Source organism: Thermobia domestica, chromosome 10 (genome assembly GCF_964235325.1).
Source record: "Thermobia domestica chromosome 10, izTheDome1.hap1.1, whole genome shotgun sequence".
Taxonomy (NCBI): domain Eukaryota; kingdom Metazoa; phylum Arthropoda; class Insecta; order Zygentoma; family Lepismatidae; genus Thermobia; species Thermobia domestica.
This window is the reverse complement of record NC_137463.1, coordinates 148,257,514-148,279,978: the sequence shown is the minus strand read 5'-3', so window position 1 is coordinate 148,279,978 and position 22,465 is coordinate 148,257,514. Positions and strand designations below refer to the sequence as shown.

Sequence of the window (22,465 nt, the reverse complement as noted above, 5' to 3'; positions counted from 1 at the left end):
ATCGTAAAATATAACGTGATCATCCGACATTCAGTCAGTAATTGTCAGCTGCTGACATTCCGAAAAGAACACCTGTCAGGAAAAAAAGAATTCCAGGTATTTTATGTTGAGATTCTCAACTTTCACTCACTCTCCCTTGAAGAGAGGAAGAGGAAATTGAATAACTCAAAAATAAACACATAAATGGGCTTATATACGATTAAACCGTTCTAGTATGCATCCTTATAGAATAGGAATGTTAATTGGCTGGGGCGCTTATATGTTAACACTCGCTCCGTAGTTGTCTTACACCGTCTTCGTAGCTTAACCCTTTCACAGAGGAAGTCGACTTTTGTCGACAGAACCAAATTTCCTTAACATGCGAATGTCGACTATAGTCGACGTGTTAAAATTTGTTTGTCCGTATCTTGGCTTTGTCGAGAGTAGTCGCCAAAGTTGTACCGTTCATTTTTGTTTGTGTTCTATTGTTTTCGATAAACAATAGAAATCACACAGAAAACCTTTGGCGACTACAATCGACAAAACCAAGATACAGACAAATTTTAACACGTCGACTATAATCGACATTCGTAGGTTAGGGAAATTTTTTTCCGTCGCCTTCCACAGTGAAAAAGTAAATTATTAGAATTAGGGTATTATTTCAATCACTTATACATACTTCATGTATATTGTATATTACTATTGCTGTTAGGCTTTGTGATAGCAGGATCAGTAGATTTATATAAGAATTTATAGTAATTGCAGCTTGAATCAGATATTATTATTGGTGTTGACATTGTTTAGGAGCATTACAGAGTGTTGATCGAACTTACAAAGGAATGAAGTCATATATTGCTGTACTTTTGCTTTATTTATATTTAATATTGGTCATTATCTCTCCTACGTTTTACGTATTGTCTTAACTTTATATATATATATATATATATATATATATATATATATATATATATATATATATATATATATATATATATATATATCGCATGTTCTAAAACTGTCGCCCACGAACCACAAAGCACTATTCTGCAGGTCAAAATAAAGCAAAAATATATATAATTACATATCTTTCAGATGGCACCTGAACACGCGATTTGCACTATGTGGCAATATCGCATTGCAAATAAAGAAGCATAGAGTTAACCTACCATCAAATAGTTACATCGATTCTTTCCAGATGGCAGTTAAGTCTATAGACGGTGATACTAGCATCATCTATTAGCGTTGGTACAAAATAAAACTATTCACTTGCTAATAGATGAAATATTTACCAAGTTAACCCAAATAATTTTTACAAAAATACGTATTCTAGCTAAATGGGTGTAATTTTATTTTGTAATGAACCCCAAATAAGGAATTGTTTTAAAAAAAGAGAATGATTCAGATCAAAAGACTTGCTAGATTCAAATAATGAATTCTGCTTCATTGCTTAGGTGTTTTTTTGTAATGTCTCACCGCAGTCTCAGTGAGATCTCACAATATAGGCATATACATATATTTTTAATATTCCTTCTAAAATAGGCATAATTACATAATATAATTACTGAAAATGAATGCATTAATTATACAATTAAATCGTAAGAGGAAAATATAAAACGTAAAACACAGTTGGATTGAACCAGGTAAAAATGATATTTTAAATTTAGAAAATAAGTGTTAAAGAAACACGACATAGCACGCTCGGCTACCAAGCCAACTGCAAAGTACGATGCTGTTACACTATATTCTATGCGAGTACAATCCATACAACTATCTTCAGCTTTCTTTATTCATAACTGTCTTTTGTAAGCAAAGTATGGTACATAAATTATTTTATTCTCAGCCAGCAAAGATAAAATAATACTTTCGAAAGATAATTTAAACATACTTTATGTAATAACAGAGTATTTGACATTACTCACTGTAATGAGAATATTGAGAAATAACCTCCGTTTGACAAGTAGCTGCAAATAAATACACTATATGACTATTGCTTTGATATTATTTTCTTAATTTGTATTTAATATTTACATATACAATACCAACGTACTGTGAACACCTATCTCAGATGTTATATTTTAAACATAATAATTACTACGATCTGCAACGATTACACAACTGATGTATTTTAATGTAATTATTTTATATAATTTTTCATGCATTGCAGAAAATTGAATTTTGTGAAAAACGCATTGACCCACATGGGAATCGAACTCAAACCCTTACCATTTGAAACCCACCGGCTTACCACTGAGCTAACACAAGCACTCTCCGGACCATGCTTCTAGCGATCTATAGCGGCTCTCAAGATAATTATAAAATTTATATCCACTGCAAACGCTGTTTTGGTTCTACTTTGATTTTTATTTTAGTACTCAGGCGAGAATTATGTTCTGTCTTAACTTTGAGCATTCTTTTATATGTTGAAAGATTCCTTTACGTATCTATAGAGATGCAAAAAAGCCGGCTTTTTTGAATCGATGTTTTTTTTTCACATAAAAAGCCGGCTTTTTTTGGAAAAAAAACGAGAATTTTGGAAATTTTGGCTTTTTTCAACTTCATGATTTTTCTATCTAAATAGCTTTCTTATAGTATATTCTATAGTTAGATAAAAATTCCATGACCTGAATGTGATATTTCGCTCTGAAATTCACCATCAAGATGGATGGAGCACATGTTTTACGAATTAAAGCTAACATGAAGAATGTAGTATTTGAGGGTAATTTTAGAGGCTATTTAACTTTATTTTAACTTTTGAGTTATCGACATCTTTTTTCTTCTCTAGTTTGTCATCCGTGTTTCATTTCTAAGAGCTTTTAGTACTCTAGCTTCTAGCGCAAAAGTTAAACTTGCCCGTTTTTCTATTTATCCGTCAAAGCGTACGTTTTTCAATATATCCGTCAAACCGTACTTCCACATTTCTGTTATACTGTAGCTGTGAAGTGATGTAGCAATAATTTTCCGGACACAACCTTGAATACCAATTTACACAAATAATCAGTAGCGGATTTAGAAAAGTACTTTAGGAGGTTTTTTTCTGATTGTTTCGTTTCCTAAAAAGTCCTAATTTTATTTGGGAAGTGCTTGAAGTTTATGAGTACAGGCATAACTAATATTTCGTTTCGTTTATATGTTTAGCAATAATCTTCCGGATACAACCTTGAAGATCATTTTATACTGAGAATCAGCGGCGGATTTAGAAAAGTATTTTGGGAAGGGTTTCTTACTAATGTTTAGTTTTTTTTAAAACATTCGTAATTTTTATTTGACGGGAGCTTAAAGTTTATGAGTAAAGGCATAAATAATAGATATTTCGTTTGTAGCAGACATTCCGTAACTTTGGGGAACGGGCTTCAGTCCGAAAGACCGCCCCCCTAACCTTCGCAAAACCGTCACTGCTGGTAATTAGTAATAATAACGATTTAAAAACAATAAAAAAGGAAGTCGCCCAAAGGAGTACACGCACTATTTCTACATTCACAGATGGAATGAAGAAAAGCTTTGTCAGAATGGTCGAATGCTGGTTGAATCCCGGACTTCCCGATAGAAGCGCAAAAGCTAATCACTCAGTCATGTTTGTTGTGCAGTTGTATTTAGCTTAACTTAAATATATTCCGTAGTCTTTTTTTTGGGGGGGGAGTTCCGTAATGATATGTTGAATCCCTCTTGTTAAAAATTCAGAAAACTTGAGAATTGGGTAAACTGTGATGGTGGTTCTATAAAACTTAACTGTAGAATTTCAAGAATATACAGAACCAAAAGCTCTAGATGTGCAGCCTTTAAGTGTATCATATAAATCTAAGTATTTCCCTTATGTTTTATTTTAATTTTATTTTGTTTCAAAAAGAGGGTATGGAATATTTTGAAGTAAAAATACTACATACTATTTTGCTAGTTATTTGTGTATTCTTTAAAAAGAAGTGGCTGATTTACACCAACTTTTTTTTAATAACTGGTTTAAACCACAAAAATAAAAAGAATGAAAAATGCGAATCGTGTGAACTTCATGGTAACGTTTCCAGATATCAAACCACCTGCAATAGTTTTATTTCCCTTTCACCTTTTAATCAAGGTGTCCCATGTTCAATTCTCGGTCGAACCACAATCCTTCTTTCATGCGTAACCCAAGTAGCGGTTCGGATGTCAGTTTAAGCGAAAGTCTTCTCCTTGATAACCTCGGTATTTCGTAAGGATGTTAAGCCTAAATATACGAAACAAACCAAATTGTATATTTCTACATGTCTAAATGCCTGTTGTTTTATAAAGAAGCCAATATTGCTTAAATATATTGACAGAAATTGGCAAAATTTATCGATTGCCTACGTAGCTTCCAACATTAGCTTGGATTGGACTTTCAATGATATCTACGTACCGGTACTAAATTTGTAATTTAATACCTCAGTTTTAGCGTACTGATTATGGTACGTTGACCTTTAAATTTTACGTGCAAAGCAATAACAGGATTTTCCCGTTATTGTCTTACATTTCAAGTAATGACGGGATTTTCCCAATGGCTAGGGCGGGAGATTCTCAACTTAAGAAATTTACTGACCGCACTTCTTTAAGCTTATGGGAGTTCTTCCGGCATAACCCCGCTGTTGCATAATAACATCAAGGCGAAACAAACTTAGGCTATTTCTGTGAATATGTAATATAAATACATAAAGCAAAAAATCTAAGTCAAAAAAGCCTGGTTTAAACCAAAAAAGCCTGGTTTAAACATCCCCCTAAAAACGGGTTTTTGGCATATTCAAAAACAACCACGGTTCTTGCCAACTCTGCTTACTTTTTTATATAGGAGGTTAAAAAATTCTTATTATATACATTGGTTAATCCTGTGGAATTCATAATGTAAATATGTTGAAGAAAAATTGTTTGAAATATTTTTTCGAAATTCATAGTTTATTTTCGATGTTTTATATTATTATCAGTACCAACCACTAATTAAATGATTTTTTGTGTTATAGAGAAGCGATACAAAGTCTGTTTTATCAATTTAAAGCAGTATTTTGAAAAAAGCCCAAAATTTCCGAAGCAAAAAAGCAAAGCAGAAAAAACCGAGTTTTTTTTTCAAAAAAGCCGGGTTTTTTTCGAGCCCTTGCATCTCTACGTATCTAAATGTTCCGTTACGTATGGAGAGCTAAATGAAAAACAAGGATGTACTGACATTAACACAAGGTTTCGTAATATTGTATCATTAAGTATTTCAATCAATGTTGCTTTTTTCTACACTGTGTAACAAGTCTTATTATATTTAGAAGAAAAACATATCTGCAATTTTTTCCCGATTGCAAACGTTAGCTTGGAGGTTCGAATCTGGTTTACTTCTTTCCGAAGATACCCGAAGTTGAACTTAGGAAATGTTTGCCTCAAAACAGCAATAAAGAATGCACTCAACCTTTTTGAGACAAGATATACATCTTCCATGACATATATTTTTAAACTAACTATTCTTACTCTCTGATGGTTGTAAAGACATGACTGATGGATGAGATCTGAACACTCATGGAAGGAGATCATAATGTTTTGAGTTCATAACATTCTTAATATTTTAATTCAGTGTCAAAAAGTTTTCAACGTGTCTATCTGAAATTTAATATCCTTTCGTGACACTTATATGGTTTTAAGGTTAAAGTATGTAATCTTTCTGAAACTTTAGGCCTTTGGAAAATCTAATGAAGGGAGATTCCCCATAGTTAACAACATAAAATATAAATTAAGTTGGTGCGTTCCCTCGGATAGAATATGGCCCTGAATCTCGAAGCACATTAGAAAGAGTGATTTGAAGCCTGGAACGAAGAACGCTGGTTAAGATCAGGAGCAAGATTTAGTTTACAACGTGATATGCTGGCGTACTGTAAAAATGACGTTAGAATTCTAACGTAAGGTATGATCAAATTCACCAATATTATTGCAGAGAAAAAGGTTGGTTTTCAATGTTTTATTACATCATGTACGATTGGTAGTCTCAGTATAAGAACGCACATAACATCACAGTATGCGAACGTACAGGACAAAATACTATCCCTGTAATCCCAGCCACGTATTTCATAGTAATATGTAATACAGCATAAATTGATTTTATATATGGGAAAAGTATTAAATATTAATATAAAGTGTGCAAGGAAGAACAATTTAACAAATATAAAGCAACTGTGTGGTATCAAAGTATTAATGCTATATTTACTTACGGGTGTTACTGTCACGGGTGTCTCAAATGTTGTCTGTATAATCGTGATGACATTCTTCATAATGATCAGGATATGTACAACGTAAATATTTGAGAAACGCAAATGTACATTTATTTGAAATCTGGGAGTGTTTTTGCGTTGATAAGGTGCAAAAAGTGTACCAAAAATTTCTAAACGAACAATTTCTTGATATTTGTGGTTCTTTTATTAACAAGAATTCTTACCATGTGAACCGTTGTGAAGTGTTTAAATCGTATGTAAATTGTGGAGGTAATGAGCTTATCAATTCGATGTGACATCGTTGTATCCTTGGATAATATCACATAAACCTTTGGCGATTATATCTGCGATGATTCATTTTGGGTCGAATTTTCCAGATGTGTAGTTAGATCACTATTGTGCCCCAACAAATGTGCTTTCCCAGTATAAGTTGTGAGAAGTCGATTACTTTTCGGCCTTCGTGCGAAATGTATGGAAGATTATACCATTAATGAGTTTACCCCACTGACGGTGAATGAACCCTTACAGACACATTTTGTACACCTGAACTTTACTGTGCTCTATAAATAGGATATAAAATTCTCAATATTTATCATTTGGGAATTCAACCTTATGTATCTTGAACAGGTAATTCCTTAGGATTTTTCGGAACTTACGTTAGCATCTTCCTCCAAACGGAAGAAGATCCTTCTGGTTTTCATGCTTCATGTGTTATCGAAGAAGACAAAGAAATATATTGAGGAATATATAATGTCCATGTAATTACCAATATTAAAGAATGGACTATGCCCATGAAAGAATAAAATTAAATAAAGAAAATATTAACAAAACCCGGGGTTGAGGGCATGTGCAAAATTATATATAAACAATTCATATGGTAAATGGGGGAAGAACAGACATATCACGGATTTTAATTGTTAATAATCAAACAGAATTTCTAAGGTATGTTTATCGGAAAAACGTGACATTCAAAATGACTTTACCTATCGATGAAGTTCATACGATAATCATGTATAAAGAGTATCCCTGTACTGACGACGGAGAAGAAGAAGAAGAAGACTGACGATAATGAAAACGTTCCGTTGCAGCTTTCTAATGTCATATGAGAAGCTTTTATGTCTTCGTGGGCCAGACTAAGTCTTACTAGGAATTATTAACTAAAACTTGTTAGTAATATAGACTAAGACTTCTTAACAACACTTTGACCTGAAAACGCCATTTACTGTCATACAGACAGTTCATGTGAGAAATGTAAAGTTGAAAAATATTTAGGGGAATTAACAGATGAAATACAAGAGGGATGGGAATTCACAACGTTTCTAGCTTTAGACGCTGAGAATTATTGAATGCGACTAAAAATAATAAGGATGAATTTCAAGACATATTCAAAATTAGGAGCATAACATTAAATGACAGGATGTCTAAGAAAATTAATTTACACAGTTTCTGTCAACTAATATGTGAAGAAATTGACAGTAGTAATTCACAATCCAAACAGTATTATGCATGGACCTAGTTTTCGTATATTTTTGCAAAAAGACAAAGAATCAACATGTTAACAAGAAACGTAAACATATTCACGACAATGACGTGACTGATACCGAACTAATAAGAAAACGGTGTAGTGCATCTTGTGGTTCTGCCTAGTAATAAATGATTATGAATGTTAACGTTAATTTATTTGTTAGTGAAGTTTTATTAATTGCCCACAATTTTAATTTTTGTACTCATTTTATATAAACATTTTACTAAGCTTTATTTTTTACTTGTAATTCACTAAGTAAGGTATATTACTTTTACTAATCTTTCATTTTTACTCAATTTCAATGTTTCAGTCAAGTTTAATGCTCTAGTCAATCTTACTTTAGTACTTAAGGTACATAACATTTTACTCAGTATCTGAGTGTGTGTGAATGAGTGAGTATATGTATATGAATTGGAGTTATATAAAGGAAAACTTCCTATTGCATATAATCATTTGAATGCAAGATGTTGACGTTTAATAATCTATTTCCATTTATAACTGCTGGTCCTTTAAGGGCAGATAAAACTTGTTTTGTAAACCGATTATTAAATGAAAGTGTAAATCTGTCTAGTACCAAATTTATTACATTCTGTAGTGCTATACGTAGAAATACCAAAATTATATTTGAGTGAGTATTAAGTTTCATTTAAAAGGTATGACAGATATGAATACGTTTAGTATTAAAGAAAATTGTTTATTATTGTTGGATGACTCAATATCTGGAACAAAATGTGATGTTGCTAATTTATTTAGAAAATATGCACATCACAAAAAAATAGGAGTAGTATTTATTATTTAAAACTTATTTCCTGGAGGTAAAAATTATCGTGATTTTAGTTGAAATGCATATTATATTATTGTATTTTAAAACCACGTGATAAGTTGCAAATACAATATTTAGCTAGGCATATTATGCCAAGTCAAAGTAAGCATGTTGTGGGTGTGTTAGAAGATTTTAGACATGATACACTTAATATGTATTATTTGATTTAACACAAAACACATGATGCACTACAAATATATACAATTTTCCCCCTGAAAGTATATATGTGTACGCCAGTGCAAAAAATGCGAATACGTCTATTTACGTTTAGTGACTTCAAGATGTTGAAGTTGAAAGAACACTACAGTGCTCTCCGTGCTTTGTGCAAATCTAAGTCTATAAAACAAAGAGAAATATTAAAGCATGCTTCCGGCGTTTTTATTCGTACAACCTTACAAGGTGCTAAAAATACAATAAAAGGAAACATTCCTTTAAATCCACGTCATACACAACTTTTAAGTAGAAATACAAAGATTTTGCATGTTCTTGCATAACAACGTAAAACACTTAAGAAAGGAAGATGTTCTTACGAACAGGAAATGCATTTCTGCCTTTAACATAAGAACATCTTGAAGCTATTCCAAGTAGTATTTTTGGACGTTGATAAAAATATCAGAATTACATGAATGATACCTGTTCCTAAAAATGCATTGCATCATTTAATCTACTGCAAAATCGTTATATTCACATAACGTTTAGATGAAAGATTAATACTTTATACGTTTAACAAACGATTCGAAATCTGACAATCTTAGTTTAGGACAAAAGTGCAAATTGTAACGAGAAGCCTTACACCAATATTTAAATTATACATCATTATTTACAGATTTCCTATAATTGTGCAATCATCAGTACAATTAATTATAATTTTAGATAAATTAAATGGGGTTTGTGTTTATATTAATAAACATAAACGTACATTTTATTTTAACAGCTTAACATTTCCTTTAGCGAAAGAAATAAAAAAGGCTTTTTATCAAGAACTAGTAAAATATATTTTGTAAATTCATAAGCTTATCAAGATAATAATTCAATTTTATATAGATATTTTGTTTTATTTTTCCTTGATAACAATACGAAAAATAATTCATTTGAATATACTTAGAAATTCTTTGATAAGAAAAATTTAAAAAGAAATTATGCATTATATTTAATCATTTAAAGAAATTGTTTAAAACAAAGAATTTGTTTTAATAATTTATTTTATTTATTTTTTGTTTCTTGAGTTTCCTCTACAATTGAAATTCCTATATCAATAAAAATAATTTATAACGCACATAACGCATTAGTTAATCCTGTTCATCCTTCATATTTCCACCAATAATTTCACTGTTGAGCGTTACCATATGTACATCCTGACATTTTCATAATATTTATATGAAAACAACAATATTAATTATATATATTTGCGCATAGTTCATATAATGTTGGGCAAACTTTACTTTGAAGATGAATAATATTATCCAATGCAAATATTTTTTAAATCCAAATGGATTATTCTGAACCTTTGTGTGGCATTTGTTTCCCTAATTATCTATTAGAACGATAAAATATGTCAACTGCACATCACCTCATACTCTATTTCAATTTAATAGATTTACATTCTGTATGTGATCTATTACTTGTTTTTCAGATTAGCACAATCTGTGAAGATTCTAATCGCCCTAGCTGTGTTTTTTACTTATGGTCTGCAATTTTATGTTTGCAATGAGATCATATGGAATGTAGTGAAGGAAAAGAAATCTACAGTCCAAATGGAGTATATAGTTAGAACTTCCTTAGTCACTGCCACAGGTATGTACTCAGAGGTGTGCCAAAGGTATGCCTTTAAACCTTTAGATTGTGTTCAAAAAATAACTGAAAAATACATACAAAGTTATTGAAGAAACAATCTTTCATACTGGAAAAGTGTGTGAATAAACATAACACTATAAGTTTGCAAACAGAGATTCCTTAAAGGTAATGATTACATTTCAAGCCTTGGAGAACTCTGTGTCTGGAATTCAGTCATCGTTTATGCAATTTGTCTAAAAGAGATCAATATAGTATGTGAGATCTTAAGGATGTGTTTAGATTTCATTTTTCTGATTACGATATCTGATAGCAGATATTACTAGGTAACGAGACTTTTCAAAAATGTTGTTTAAAACAAAATTATATGTTTCAGGTACGCTCCACTGTAGTCAGTTTCTCGATGTTCTGCCAATAGAAAATGTAATTCATGTGATATAGGTAGCATGATTAGACATGTTATTTTTCTGAATTATTCAAACAATATACCATGTGTAATACAAGCAATTATGATCGGTTTGTAGCTGAATTGTATTTGTGCATTTTTCGGCTCTCTGTTGCGTTCTAATTACAGAAATAAACATTATTTAGTTAATCAATAATGCACAAAATAATGTTCGTATTGTACTCTATCTATGTCATTAGAACTTACGTCCAAATAGTTACCACATATGTCAAATTAAAGACTGACACGTAATCTACAATGGAATTACCCGTATTTCGAATATCAAGTAAGAAACCAGATTTCATATTCATTCATTGCCCAGAACAGACAGAATAACCCAAGTGCGATAACTCATAACAGATCCATTGCAATTTTGCAACTAATTAGATACATGTATTTAATTTCTTAACATGCTTTCGTTAAGAAAGTTCAGATGCTAACGGATTTAACATAGGCCACATGAAATTGATTACTTTAAGAACATATACTGACAGCGATAAAGCCAAAAAAAACAACTAAAGAAGTAAATGAGTACATTTGACTTCAAATACAACACAAATGAATCAGATCAAGAATTTTCCGAAATAACTTATTAAAGGTCTAATTTTACATTACTGGTCATTTTTACTGAATTAGCAAGTGTTATTTCAATACCACGTAAACAGCAGCTATTTCAAAGACTGTACTTCATACCACAACGAATAAGTAAGAAGTTGTAGAAGAAAGAGAGCACTGTTAGTTACCAATGAAATGTGGAGCTTAAAGGTACACTTAAAAAGCCAAAAAGACAAAACAACTGATCAGCTACGAAATACAGAGGTTGGTGAAAAAATTAAGCACCAATTTAAAAGGGGGGTTTGTGAGAGATGAACTACTTAAACAAGCTATAAAGCATAACTATGGTATTATATACTTATATAAATATGAATTATATTGAATATGCTATTGAAAAATAATGATGACAATTAATTCTTATGGTGGTACATCAGCTAAACGATTATCGCCATGTCTTGAAATTCTAACATATATTCTAAGAATTACAATATACGTATTATTTAATTTGCATTTCTTTATATTTTGGTATATAAACTAAACTCTCTCTCAACTCACTGCTTCCATCCGGTAAAAAAAACGTTCTCTGTAAAGCGTTGGTACAATACTGCCCGCTTACGGTACATCGTTTCATAATTTAAATATAATCTCCCAATATATAACATCATATGGTAATTGAGCTACAAGATTAAGAGAACTAGAAATTAGAGATTTCATTCCTTTTTTCTCCAGACTAAAAGACTTCTACAGCTTGCTGAGATTTTTATTCTTTTCATGTAAGTCCCCTCTCCTGGACTAATTCTGGCTACCGGGGTTCGAGGTAATCGGTACCCGAAAGAGTAAAGTTTGTCTACTCTCAAACCTCAACAGTTTGTGAAAAGAGATTTCAAGGTTCATGTTGTTATTTCTTCGTTAAAAAAAACACTTCTAGTTAACTCTATTCATGGTGAATTACTGAACTTAATCATTTTCAATTATTGAAAAATTATTTTTAAACAGAAAAGTCATTACAGTTCAGTAGAATGCAGTAGTAGATTGAAGTAAATGAAAATACCCTTTATTTGTTGAGATGTGCAAAATGAATGTGAATTTAAAATGTTTATTCACCCATACTCTTGTCCAGAGGAGGATCTACGATGAACTTCTAGGGGCGCGGTGGGTTGTAATACTGCTACTTAGAGCCACTTTTAACAGCTCCAAATTCTGGGATGGGTTTTATTTATATATAAGAAAGTTTCCTCTTCTGGGGGCGATCGCCCTGACCGCTCCCCTGGATACGCCCCTGCTCTTGTGTAGCAGAGTTTGAAGACAATTAGCTCGTGTCTGCTGTTGACGCTGCTGATCCTGCTTTCTAGGGATGGGAAGATGCAAAGTGGAGCAAATTTTGTTTGAACCTTGACTCGAAAAAGACTCCAACTGAAGTACAGTAACTAACTGTAACATATTTTTCCGCAATAACTTTGTTTCTGTTGTGTATTTTTTTTAGTGTTCATGAGAGGAAGAACTTGCAAGTATCACTTCCGAAGTGTAAAACTCCGATTTTGATCAAATTTGGCAGGTAGATACTACAAATAAAATAATCCAATACGTGTTTTTATTTTCTGCGGTAAAACGGTTTTAGCGGGCAAAAGCTCCACCGAAAGTTTTTAAAGCTGACACCCGAAAGGCAAGAACAAGCGAACCGAAGTTAATGAAATAGTGCACAGATATTGCAGACATAAACTGAGCTAATACCTGTTTCGAATTTTTCTGGAAAAAACTTTGGTAGGGCACGGACCCCACCAAATCTTTGATCACAAACTATCAAAAGTACTAGTAACAGTATGCCAGATGTGTGTAAAAGACATAAAGAAATGCAACAAAACTTTGTGTATGGACAATACGCAAAAGATAAACGAATTTTTTTCTATTTTCTGCGGATAAAACTTTTTAGGGGCAAAATCCCCCCAAATTTTGAAAATTGACGCCCGAAAGGCAAGAAGAAGTAAACCGAATTGAATAAAATTCTGCAAATATTGCAGACGTAAAAAGAAGAAATACGGGTTTCGTATTTTCCTGGAAAACACTGTTGGGTGGGGCACGGACCCCTCCAAACCTTTGATCACGAAATATCAAAGGTGCTACAAACAGTATGTCAGATGTATTTAAAGGACATGAAGAATTGCAACGAAACATTGTGTATGGACAATAGGCAAAAAGTAAACGAATACGTTTCTTTATTTTCGGGAGAAAACGGTTTTGGGGTGCAAAAGCCCTCGTCCAAAATTTTCGAATTTGACCCCGAAAGGCAAGAAGTGGAACGAAGTAAATGAAATGTGCACAAATATTTTAAGGGTAAGATGAGGTTATACGTGTTTCGTATTTTCTTGAAAAGAAAAAAACTGTTGAGTGGACCGAGGCTTTGACTGGAGGAAGGAGTGGACCGAAGCGAATGAAATTGTATGTAGATATTGGATATAAAATGTGTCCTTTGGTGAGATGTCTCCATCGATTCACAAGTGTCTCCATCTTCAAATTTGGAAGGTCAATTACAAGCACAAACAATATAGCGTATTTTCTAGTATTTCACGAGGCACCTTTAACCCTTACAATATTTTTCCGCATAAACAAAACCACGTGTCGATTTATTTCCAGTTTCTTGTTAATGTGTCAAATCTGAACGAAAACGGATAGAGACATTTTACAAACACGAAAGGCCTTATTTTACATAGGGTCTGTAAAATATCTACAAAGAATTTCATTTGCTTTGATCCACTCCTTCCTGCGCTATTACGGTAATATTTTCTTTTTTCGGATGGAGCCTAGGCCCCAACACTGTTTTTCGGCACAAATTAAAACACGTTTCATTTATTGCTTTGCAAATTGTCCCTCTACGAACTTTCGTTGCAATTCTCCATATTGGTTAGGAATTTCCGAAATATGCTTATTTGCACTTTTGATATTACGTAATCAACGGTTTAGAAGGCCCGTGCCTCACTCAACCTCTTTTCTCGAGGAAAATACGAAACCCAATCATCTCATTTTACGTATACAATATCTGTGCACAATGTCATTCAATTCGGTGCACTTGTTCTCTCCTTTTGGGCCTCAAATTTCGAAATTTTGGGTGGCGACTTTTGCCCTGTAAAACCGTTCCTCCGCAGAAAATAAAAAATATGTATTCGTTTACTTTTTGAGTACTGTTCATACACAAAGTTTCGTTGGAATTCTTCATGTCCGTTACATCCATCTAACATACTGTGACTAGCACTTTTGATATTTCGTGATCAAAGGTTTCGAGGGGTCTGTGCCCCACACAACCGTGTTTTCCAGAAAATACGAAACACGTATTCCCTCATTTTGTCTACAATATGTGTGTACAATTTCGTTGACTTCGGTTCACTTGTTTTTGGCTTTCAGGCGTCAACTTTCAAAATGTTGGGTGGAGGTTTTGCCCCTAAAACTGTTTTTCTGCAGAAAAAACGTATTCTTTTATTTTTGCGTACTCTTCATAAGCACTTTTGATATTTCGTGATCAAAGTTTTTGAGGATTCCGTGGCCCACCTAAGCGTTTTTTCCAGGAAAACACTAAACACGTTCGTTGTCTTCGGATCACTTGTTTTTTGTCTTTCGGGCGTCAACTTTCAAAATTTTGGGTGGAGGCTTTTGCCCCCTTCAACCGTTTTTCCACAGAAAATGAAAGCACGTATTCGTTTATTTCATGTGTAATATCTACCTGCCAAATTTTATCAAAATCGGGGTGTTACACTTCGGAAGTGTTACTTGTTAGTAACTAATATTCTTTAAAATTTTATGAACAAATAGTGGAAATTAAAGATGATACAAGTGAAAAAATAAGATTAATTGCAACTTTCGGCTCCTACTAACATGGAAAGAAATGACAGTACAGGTATTTGGAATCAAGGTAGACATGAAATTTGAAACTGAGATTTCACAATATTTCTGTCATCACTTTAATGCACACTGCAAAGTTTTTAAATGCTAATAAAATCAGGATTTTGCTTCTAAATTAAGTTGCAACACAATAATTCTTGTTAGAAAACCCATATCGGCAATGCGAATTTAATATTAGCCTATAGTTTAGTTAGCATGGGACAAAGGCGAAGAGTATAACCTAAGTATGTGGCCAAGTGGGTTGCGAGGCGATTTAGTAAATTGCATCTCTTGTACTGGCAATTCGAGTTTCATATTGTTGTAAAACAAAATATTTTTTATCTTGAGTTACATTAGCACACACTACATGAGTGACAAATTATATTATGATACCCTATACTATGAGCTTTAATAGGAAAAGTGCACTCTCGATAATTATTACGTAGTAATGTTTTAATAGATTCAGTGCTTGATCGTGCCGTCTGTGAATTTTGAAATATGAATTGATTTCAACAGGCGGTGGATAGAAGTGGAGGGCTATAGGAGCTATAGCCCCTCTTGAAGTTCAGGTATACACTGTATAAAATGGTTTTCAATTCTACTTTTTTTTACACATGATAAAGTGGCAAAATATGAATTAGTCCCTCCCTTTTGATATCCTGGATTTGCGGCTGAGTTTCAATATTATGATAATCAAGGATGTTAATATGTGTGATCAGAACTTGCGCATGTAGAAGCCCCAAGTTCACACGCGATAAAATAGCATTTCTACATGACGCACCTTCTGAACAACTTTCAATATGTATATCTTGAGATGAACTCTCCTCGAAAAGTTTGCTTTATTGGATAGTGTATTTCTGACGATACATACATAAGCAAATATGTAGTTTCATTTAACGTTGAATCGCATATACCAAAACAGTTTAGTACTTTCTCATTGTATTATTTCTACTTAAGTAGATTTTAGTTTAACGTCCCTTTGAGCAGCGAGGCTATATGAGAAAACATCTGCTGATTAACGTGGAATCCGAACCACATCAACTCCCACCGGGAATCGAACCTGGGTCTCTTATGTCCTAACTTTACTCGAATTTGGACTCGAAGGCTCTCAAGTGGATTTAAGAGGGTACACTTGGTACCCCTGAGTTTTTCAATGAATGCATATTTTAGTAATTATAGTATTTTACTTTTGAAAAGATGTGACGATTTCGTTTCTTATTTAAAATTTCCTTGATTTATACGTAGTCAGTGTTGAACACAGTTGAAGACTAACAGATGTAATAATAATAATAATAATAATAATAATAATAATAATAATAATAATAATAATAATAATAATAATAATAATAATAATAATAATAATAATAATAGAGGATCAAAATGTAAAGATATTTTTTTAGCCTCCTATTACAATTCCGGCGATCTTCTCTGAATCTGAATATATTGTTTCTTATAATGAATGAAGAGGCTACAAACAACAATTTGGCAAATATGATTTATTTAAGAGACAAAAACGCCTTATCAGTTGTTTTACAAAGAACTAAGCAACAGACCTTGTATCTGTTTTTTAAACACAATGCTACAAGGTAGAGACCAGTAGAAACCACGCCTGCGGGCAGTTTGTCTTTTTGCCTGAGGGCAGCTTCCGTACTAAAATGAATACTTTCACTCTGTCAACATATCGTGTAGCTATCAGTCAGTCACACATGTTGTTCTCAACGGTTTGGTTATAACAGCCTAATAAAACCACGTTCTTGTAGACAGTAGTGGCGAAAGGTGGAAACTATTGCCCGGGCTAAATTTCACAAAAAGGTTTTTGTTCATTGGGTAGAAACCAAAGTCTGTCGTACATTGTAAGCCCTCCCACTGTTCAATACACACTATGTGAAATTTAACTTGTACACTGTAGTCAGTTACACGAAAGAGAATCTTACCTTTAAAAAGTGACATTATCAAATATTACAAACCATTATCACAATATATTCAAGCTGAGATTTTCATGCTCATGAGGGTGGCCCTCTCGAGAGTATCATCATCCTCAAATCCCCTCGCCCAAAATAACGCGAGGACGAGGACAAGCTTCCAGCACGAGGCTGAGCAAGGGAGGACAACTAACTCTCTTCGCGAGGGCGAGGGTGAACGAGGGCGAGGACCGACTGTCGCTGCGAGGGTGCGGGTGCACAAGGGCGAGGACAAGTTTCCAGCACGACGGGGAGGGCGAGTGAGGTAGGACAACTCGCTTCGCGAGGGCGAGGACAGGTTTGAAGCACGAGGGGGAGGGCGAGTGAAGGCGAGGACAAGTTTCCAGCACGAGAGCGATGGACAACCCCCTTGGTGATGGCGAGGGTGAACGAGGGCGAGGGTCAACTGCCACTGCGACGGCGAGAAACAATTTCATTCGCGAGAGAGAGACACGCGAAGGAAAAAGACAGAGCTTCCTTAGCAACAACTATTTTGGAATTTGCTGTTCGACCACTGTTGGAGTGAAGTAAAATTTTAAATAATATCTTGTATGTCCCCCTAGAATGATGAAAAGTTGGTGTCATGGCAAGATTATAAATAGGTCATATTCTTCCTTTCATTTAATTGCAGTAGACAACTTGTCTTGTGTATTTCTTCATACTTATTAAAAATAATAATGCAAGTGAAAATTATATTTTTATGTTTCCGAGGAAAGTTTCCGGATAGAAATAACGCTACGTTTAGAAGCGAGTATGCCTGATTGTTGTCCAGCCTGTGCTGGAGACTTTTCAGTTAAAGACTGTCTATATTGTCATGTTTAAAGAGTGTTGGTAAACAGACAGTCACTGTCGAGGTTCACCAGTAAACGACATAATCTTAAGAGCGCAGATATCAGCACAAAAAATCAGTTTGAGAAGAGAATGCAGTAGATCAGATAGAGAAAGAATTGATAGAATTTTGGTTCATGGATGACCTTTTTTTTGTACTGGCTCGCGCTTACTTCTTTTAACTGGACTCACGCTCACTCGCGCTCGGGCTGTTCCCTCAGTTAGGCTCGCGCTCTGGCTCAGCTCTCTGAGTTGGACTCGCGCTCACCTGCGCGCAGGCTCACTGCCCTCAGTTGGGCTCTCACTCATTTGGGCTCACGCTGACTTATTTCATTGGAGCTCGGGCTCGCACTTAACTCTTGAGCCCGAGCCCGGTTGAGCACGAGTGCCGAGCTCGCGAGCGTCGGGTTCGTGAGTTTGGAAACCTATCAAATGGGCTGATTAATGGTGTACTCTCCTCTCCAATTTCCACTCCTGATGGAGTTTTTACGATTAATTGGAATTTTTCACTTTCCTATTTTTGTGACAACCCAAACTATTAACTGAATGAATATTTGTTAAAATGATGTCAGTCACTATTGTATCGATTCTCATTGTTTCTGCTTTTAGAATCTTCGTGTATAGAGCTATCATTTGCTAAAAAAATGTGTTTTTCCTTGCCCCTAAATACCTGACACATTAATACTGAAATTTTGTTTAGGAAATTTAACAAAATAAATTTAACCAGTTCCACAAGACATAGGTTGTTTATGCAGCTAAAATTCAAAGTACTGTTGATTGATTGTCGTTTAGCGTCCTCTTTTTCCAGCAGGGCTATATGAGACGTTGACCTATACTTTCAAAGTGGAATTCAAACCACTGTCGTTCAATGGTCTCCCACTAGGAATCGATTCCCAAGATCCCGTGCACCAAAGGTTTGCGTGGTAGCCATTAGACCAGCGGGGAGGGCTTGTAGTACTTTTGTCCAATAATTTTTATTAGAAATAAATTGAAAGTGATTTTATTTTCGTTTAGTCAGCGTAAGGAAGATGCCCAAATTACAGTATGATATACTAATTGTGAATGTAATAGCGCAAGTATTGATCAATTGTGTGGCAAGAGGAGAAATATAAATTTGTGTAAATGAAATAAACAGTTAGAAATAAATTTTAGGATATATATAAAACATACGAAAAACCGCTTCAGCAAAATGAGCAGGATTTTGTTGTGGGTAAGCAATTTAATCATATTAGGACATTTGCAGACTTGTTTCGAAGTATGATTAGCGTCATACTAAAGGCCTGACTACTGAAGGAAACATATGTTAGTCGAACTCTTTAGTATGGCACTAATCACGCGTGATAACGACTCTGCATAAGGCACGTTTTATTATTAATTTCGCACCAATGTGCCACATATCATAGCACATATGCTGAACATATTAACTGTTCTGGGATAGTTATCCATCAGCAGACAATTATCTCGGATATAACAGGAATCAAACATTATGTATGGATATCTCTTGTTTTTAACTAACACACAAACTTTAGAGTTATAAGTACAAATTTAAGAAGAGATTACGGGTATTCAACATTCGTGAAATTACAGAACTCATAATCATAGCTGCTGCTAGAAGTTTACAGAAAGTGTTAAACTGTGACCTGAATATCTAGTTAGATGGGGAATATTAAAAGATATTCGGGAGCCTGATTCTGCCATATTACTATCGCTTTCTATACTCGTATTTTTCCCAGATCTAGTTGTCGGCATAAATACCTGCCAGTCTAAAACGAATCAATTTACCGCTGAGAATTATGAGAGTGCTATAATAACACGGATGTTATTTTTACGTGATCCTGTATTAGTAGCACCAACACTTAAAGATTTCTAAGTTCGTTTTTCCGTTAATAAAAAGAGCGTTCCGTAGGAAAGTCCTTAAAGAAATGTCTGTAAATAGACGCCGTCGCATCTGCCATGTAAAATTCTCTCACTTTATGTAAGGTAGAGCAATTACTATACATGGGAATTTGGACCTTCCCTTCACCTTTTATTATAAAAAGATCCACTTAAATACAAAAGGGAAAATAACTAGTTCCTCTAATACTTCTTGTAAGATTATGGAAAGGAACCCAATGACCAAGCGTCTTAGGGCTTTTGTAGGTGAGGTTTCTCTCGGTGACCGGGCGTCGTGAGAGGGGTTAAACGTGTGTGATTAGGTGTCTCTCTCGGTGACCGGGCGTCGTGAGAGAGGAAAAGAACCCAATGACCGTGCGTCTTAGGGCTTAAGGATAGGTATCTCTCAATTGACCAAGTGTCGTGAGAAGATAAGGTAAACCCAATTGCCGGGCGCCTTAGAGCTTTAGGTGGTTTGATCAACATGGATAGATTGATGCTTGTTGATGCGTGCTCCTTTCTTTTATCCTGCAGTGACGGCTACCCTCGGTGATCTTCGTCTTGCCGACTGCTGGCGAATGTGGGCGACTCCTCTTCGGGTCAGTCGTCTGCGTTGTTTTTGTTTATTATTGACACGTGTAGTACACACATGGTTATCGCATGTTATGGAGACATGGGGAACCTTACAATATAATTAAAACGTCAAAAGAAAAACTATTTTCCAGAAACTAATATATATAAAACTATTCTTATTAGAGTACAATAACCTCGCCCAGTTCCTTTCCAGGTGGTAAAGTACCAAGGACCGACGTAACATTACCACGTTGCATAGAAACAGATACCCGCTGTATTAGGTAAGATGTGGAGCGAACTTCGCCGAAAACACAATAAATGCGTCTTCCTACCTCCCTAATGAATTCAAGACTTCTTGCACTCCAACCACCACTGGTTTCAATAACGACTGGAGTGAAAACAAAACTTTCGAGAATGTTGTTTTATTTTCTTTGCTTTTCAGTTTCTCTGCGATCAGCAACAACTCCAGAGTTCATTACTGACAGAGGGAGACTTGAATGAGCGTATGTATCAGCGCATGAGAAGTCTCACAATAAAAATTTACCTCTTATCCATGGAAACAGTATCATCCAATCCGGTCGCTTTCCATCCGACCCGTATTGAAGGAATTCCAGCTGTGTTAAGCTCTCGTAGTATTACATCATTAACGAAGGAGTGTTGGGCAAATCTACCAGCGCTCTTCATGCATGAAAGGCCATGCAGGCCACGTTGGTTAACCTCACCTCCATAAGCTCGACAGATGAGGCTCACAAACAGCTAAACCTAAACGTAAGGCAACAGCAATTCGAAAGCTTTCATTTGACAAATGAAGGCCTAAAGGCGGAGAAGGTATCGCTATCAACCATGCACCCGCTTCGGGAGATGAGGCAGCAAGGAGCCTGGCTTTATCTTCCGTAACCACAACAAATTGTAACAGATGATTATGTAATTAAGATGCAACTGGTATATACCAAGATGACTGATAACACTTTATGCTTATTTCTGGGAGGTTTGTATCTGCTAAGCTTGCCTACTTATTAAAGCCTTCCTGAAAGGAACCACCTAGGTCTAAACAATAACCCTGTGGAAGGAGAGCTTCGATTCAATTCAGAGATCCGTTTATGGCGCTAAGAATGTAGGAATAGCCATATTCACAGCTCGTTGAATACCAAGACCGCCCAAGCAAACAGGTAAACATGCTTGCATCCAAGAGTCATTTAAGGAGCAGTTTAGAATTGATTCAGGGCCAGTTTTCAGGACAGTATTATATTTTTTAGCAAAGAACTCTTATCCCAAGATGGAAAGCATCGTAAAAAATAGGTTAGGCGAGAGATTGATAAAGATGCCCGTAAAAGGAAAAAGGCTCAATGGGCTGAAATTGAGGAAAGGTGAGACAAGAACAATTCTAAATTAGATATTTTATTCAATAGCATGTTCGTGAGTGCTTCCGACGTGAGAGCAACACATAGAAGAAAGGCATTCTAAATTGTTAGAGGACGTATGCCTGGTGCAGCCTCATTAAATTTAAAGATTTAATGGAATGTAGTTTTATCTGTTCCAAGAAAACCCACCTCGCATTTAGAAAAGTTGAGATGCAAGCCAAAAAGTAATGATTTCTTATTTATTTCTATTAAGGATTGAACAACCATCTCGGGTTCATCACCAATTGTTCCATCGTCTAACTACCAAATGTTTAATTCAGTATTCAGTGATTTAACTAAAGAATGAATAGTTATAGCGAAAAGTGCTAGGCCCAGAGGATCACCTTGTTGTACTCCTCTCTGAGAGGAAATAGTGTTTCCGTCGAAAAACAGGTCATTTGGTTGAGCATAACATTCATAAACATACGGATAAATTGAAGGAAAATCATTCATCATTGTGGCAAGCATAATATCCCTGCGATGCTCATTAAATGCGTTACAAAAATCCAACTTTACAACCGCCTTAGTAGCACTGTGAGTAGAAAAGAAATAAACTCAGGTTACGTGAACTGCTGCCTCGGCACCATTAGGATCACAAACACCAAGCTGATCGGAGAATAAAAAGTTCTTAACTGGCTCACGTATTCTAAAGTAC

General features: G+C 34.7%; 1 protein-coding gene across 3 annotated transcripts in view; it reads left to right on the top strand.

The window, feature by feature from the left end:
• LOC145662765 (proton-coupled amino acid transporter-like protein pathetic) overlaps positions 1-22,465 on the top strand; it is a 1,517,009-nt gene that overhangs the window by 1,459,698 nt on the left and 34,846 nt on the right. For all 3 annotated transcript variants that reach the window (XM_081728636.1, XM_081728638.1, XM_081728637.1), the window contains one exon: positions 10,149-10,309. In XM_081728636.1, the coding sequence (XP_081584762.1) occupies positions 10,149-10,309 (161 nt within the window). The remainder of the gene's footprint in view (positions 1-10,148; positions 10,310-22,465) is intronic.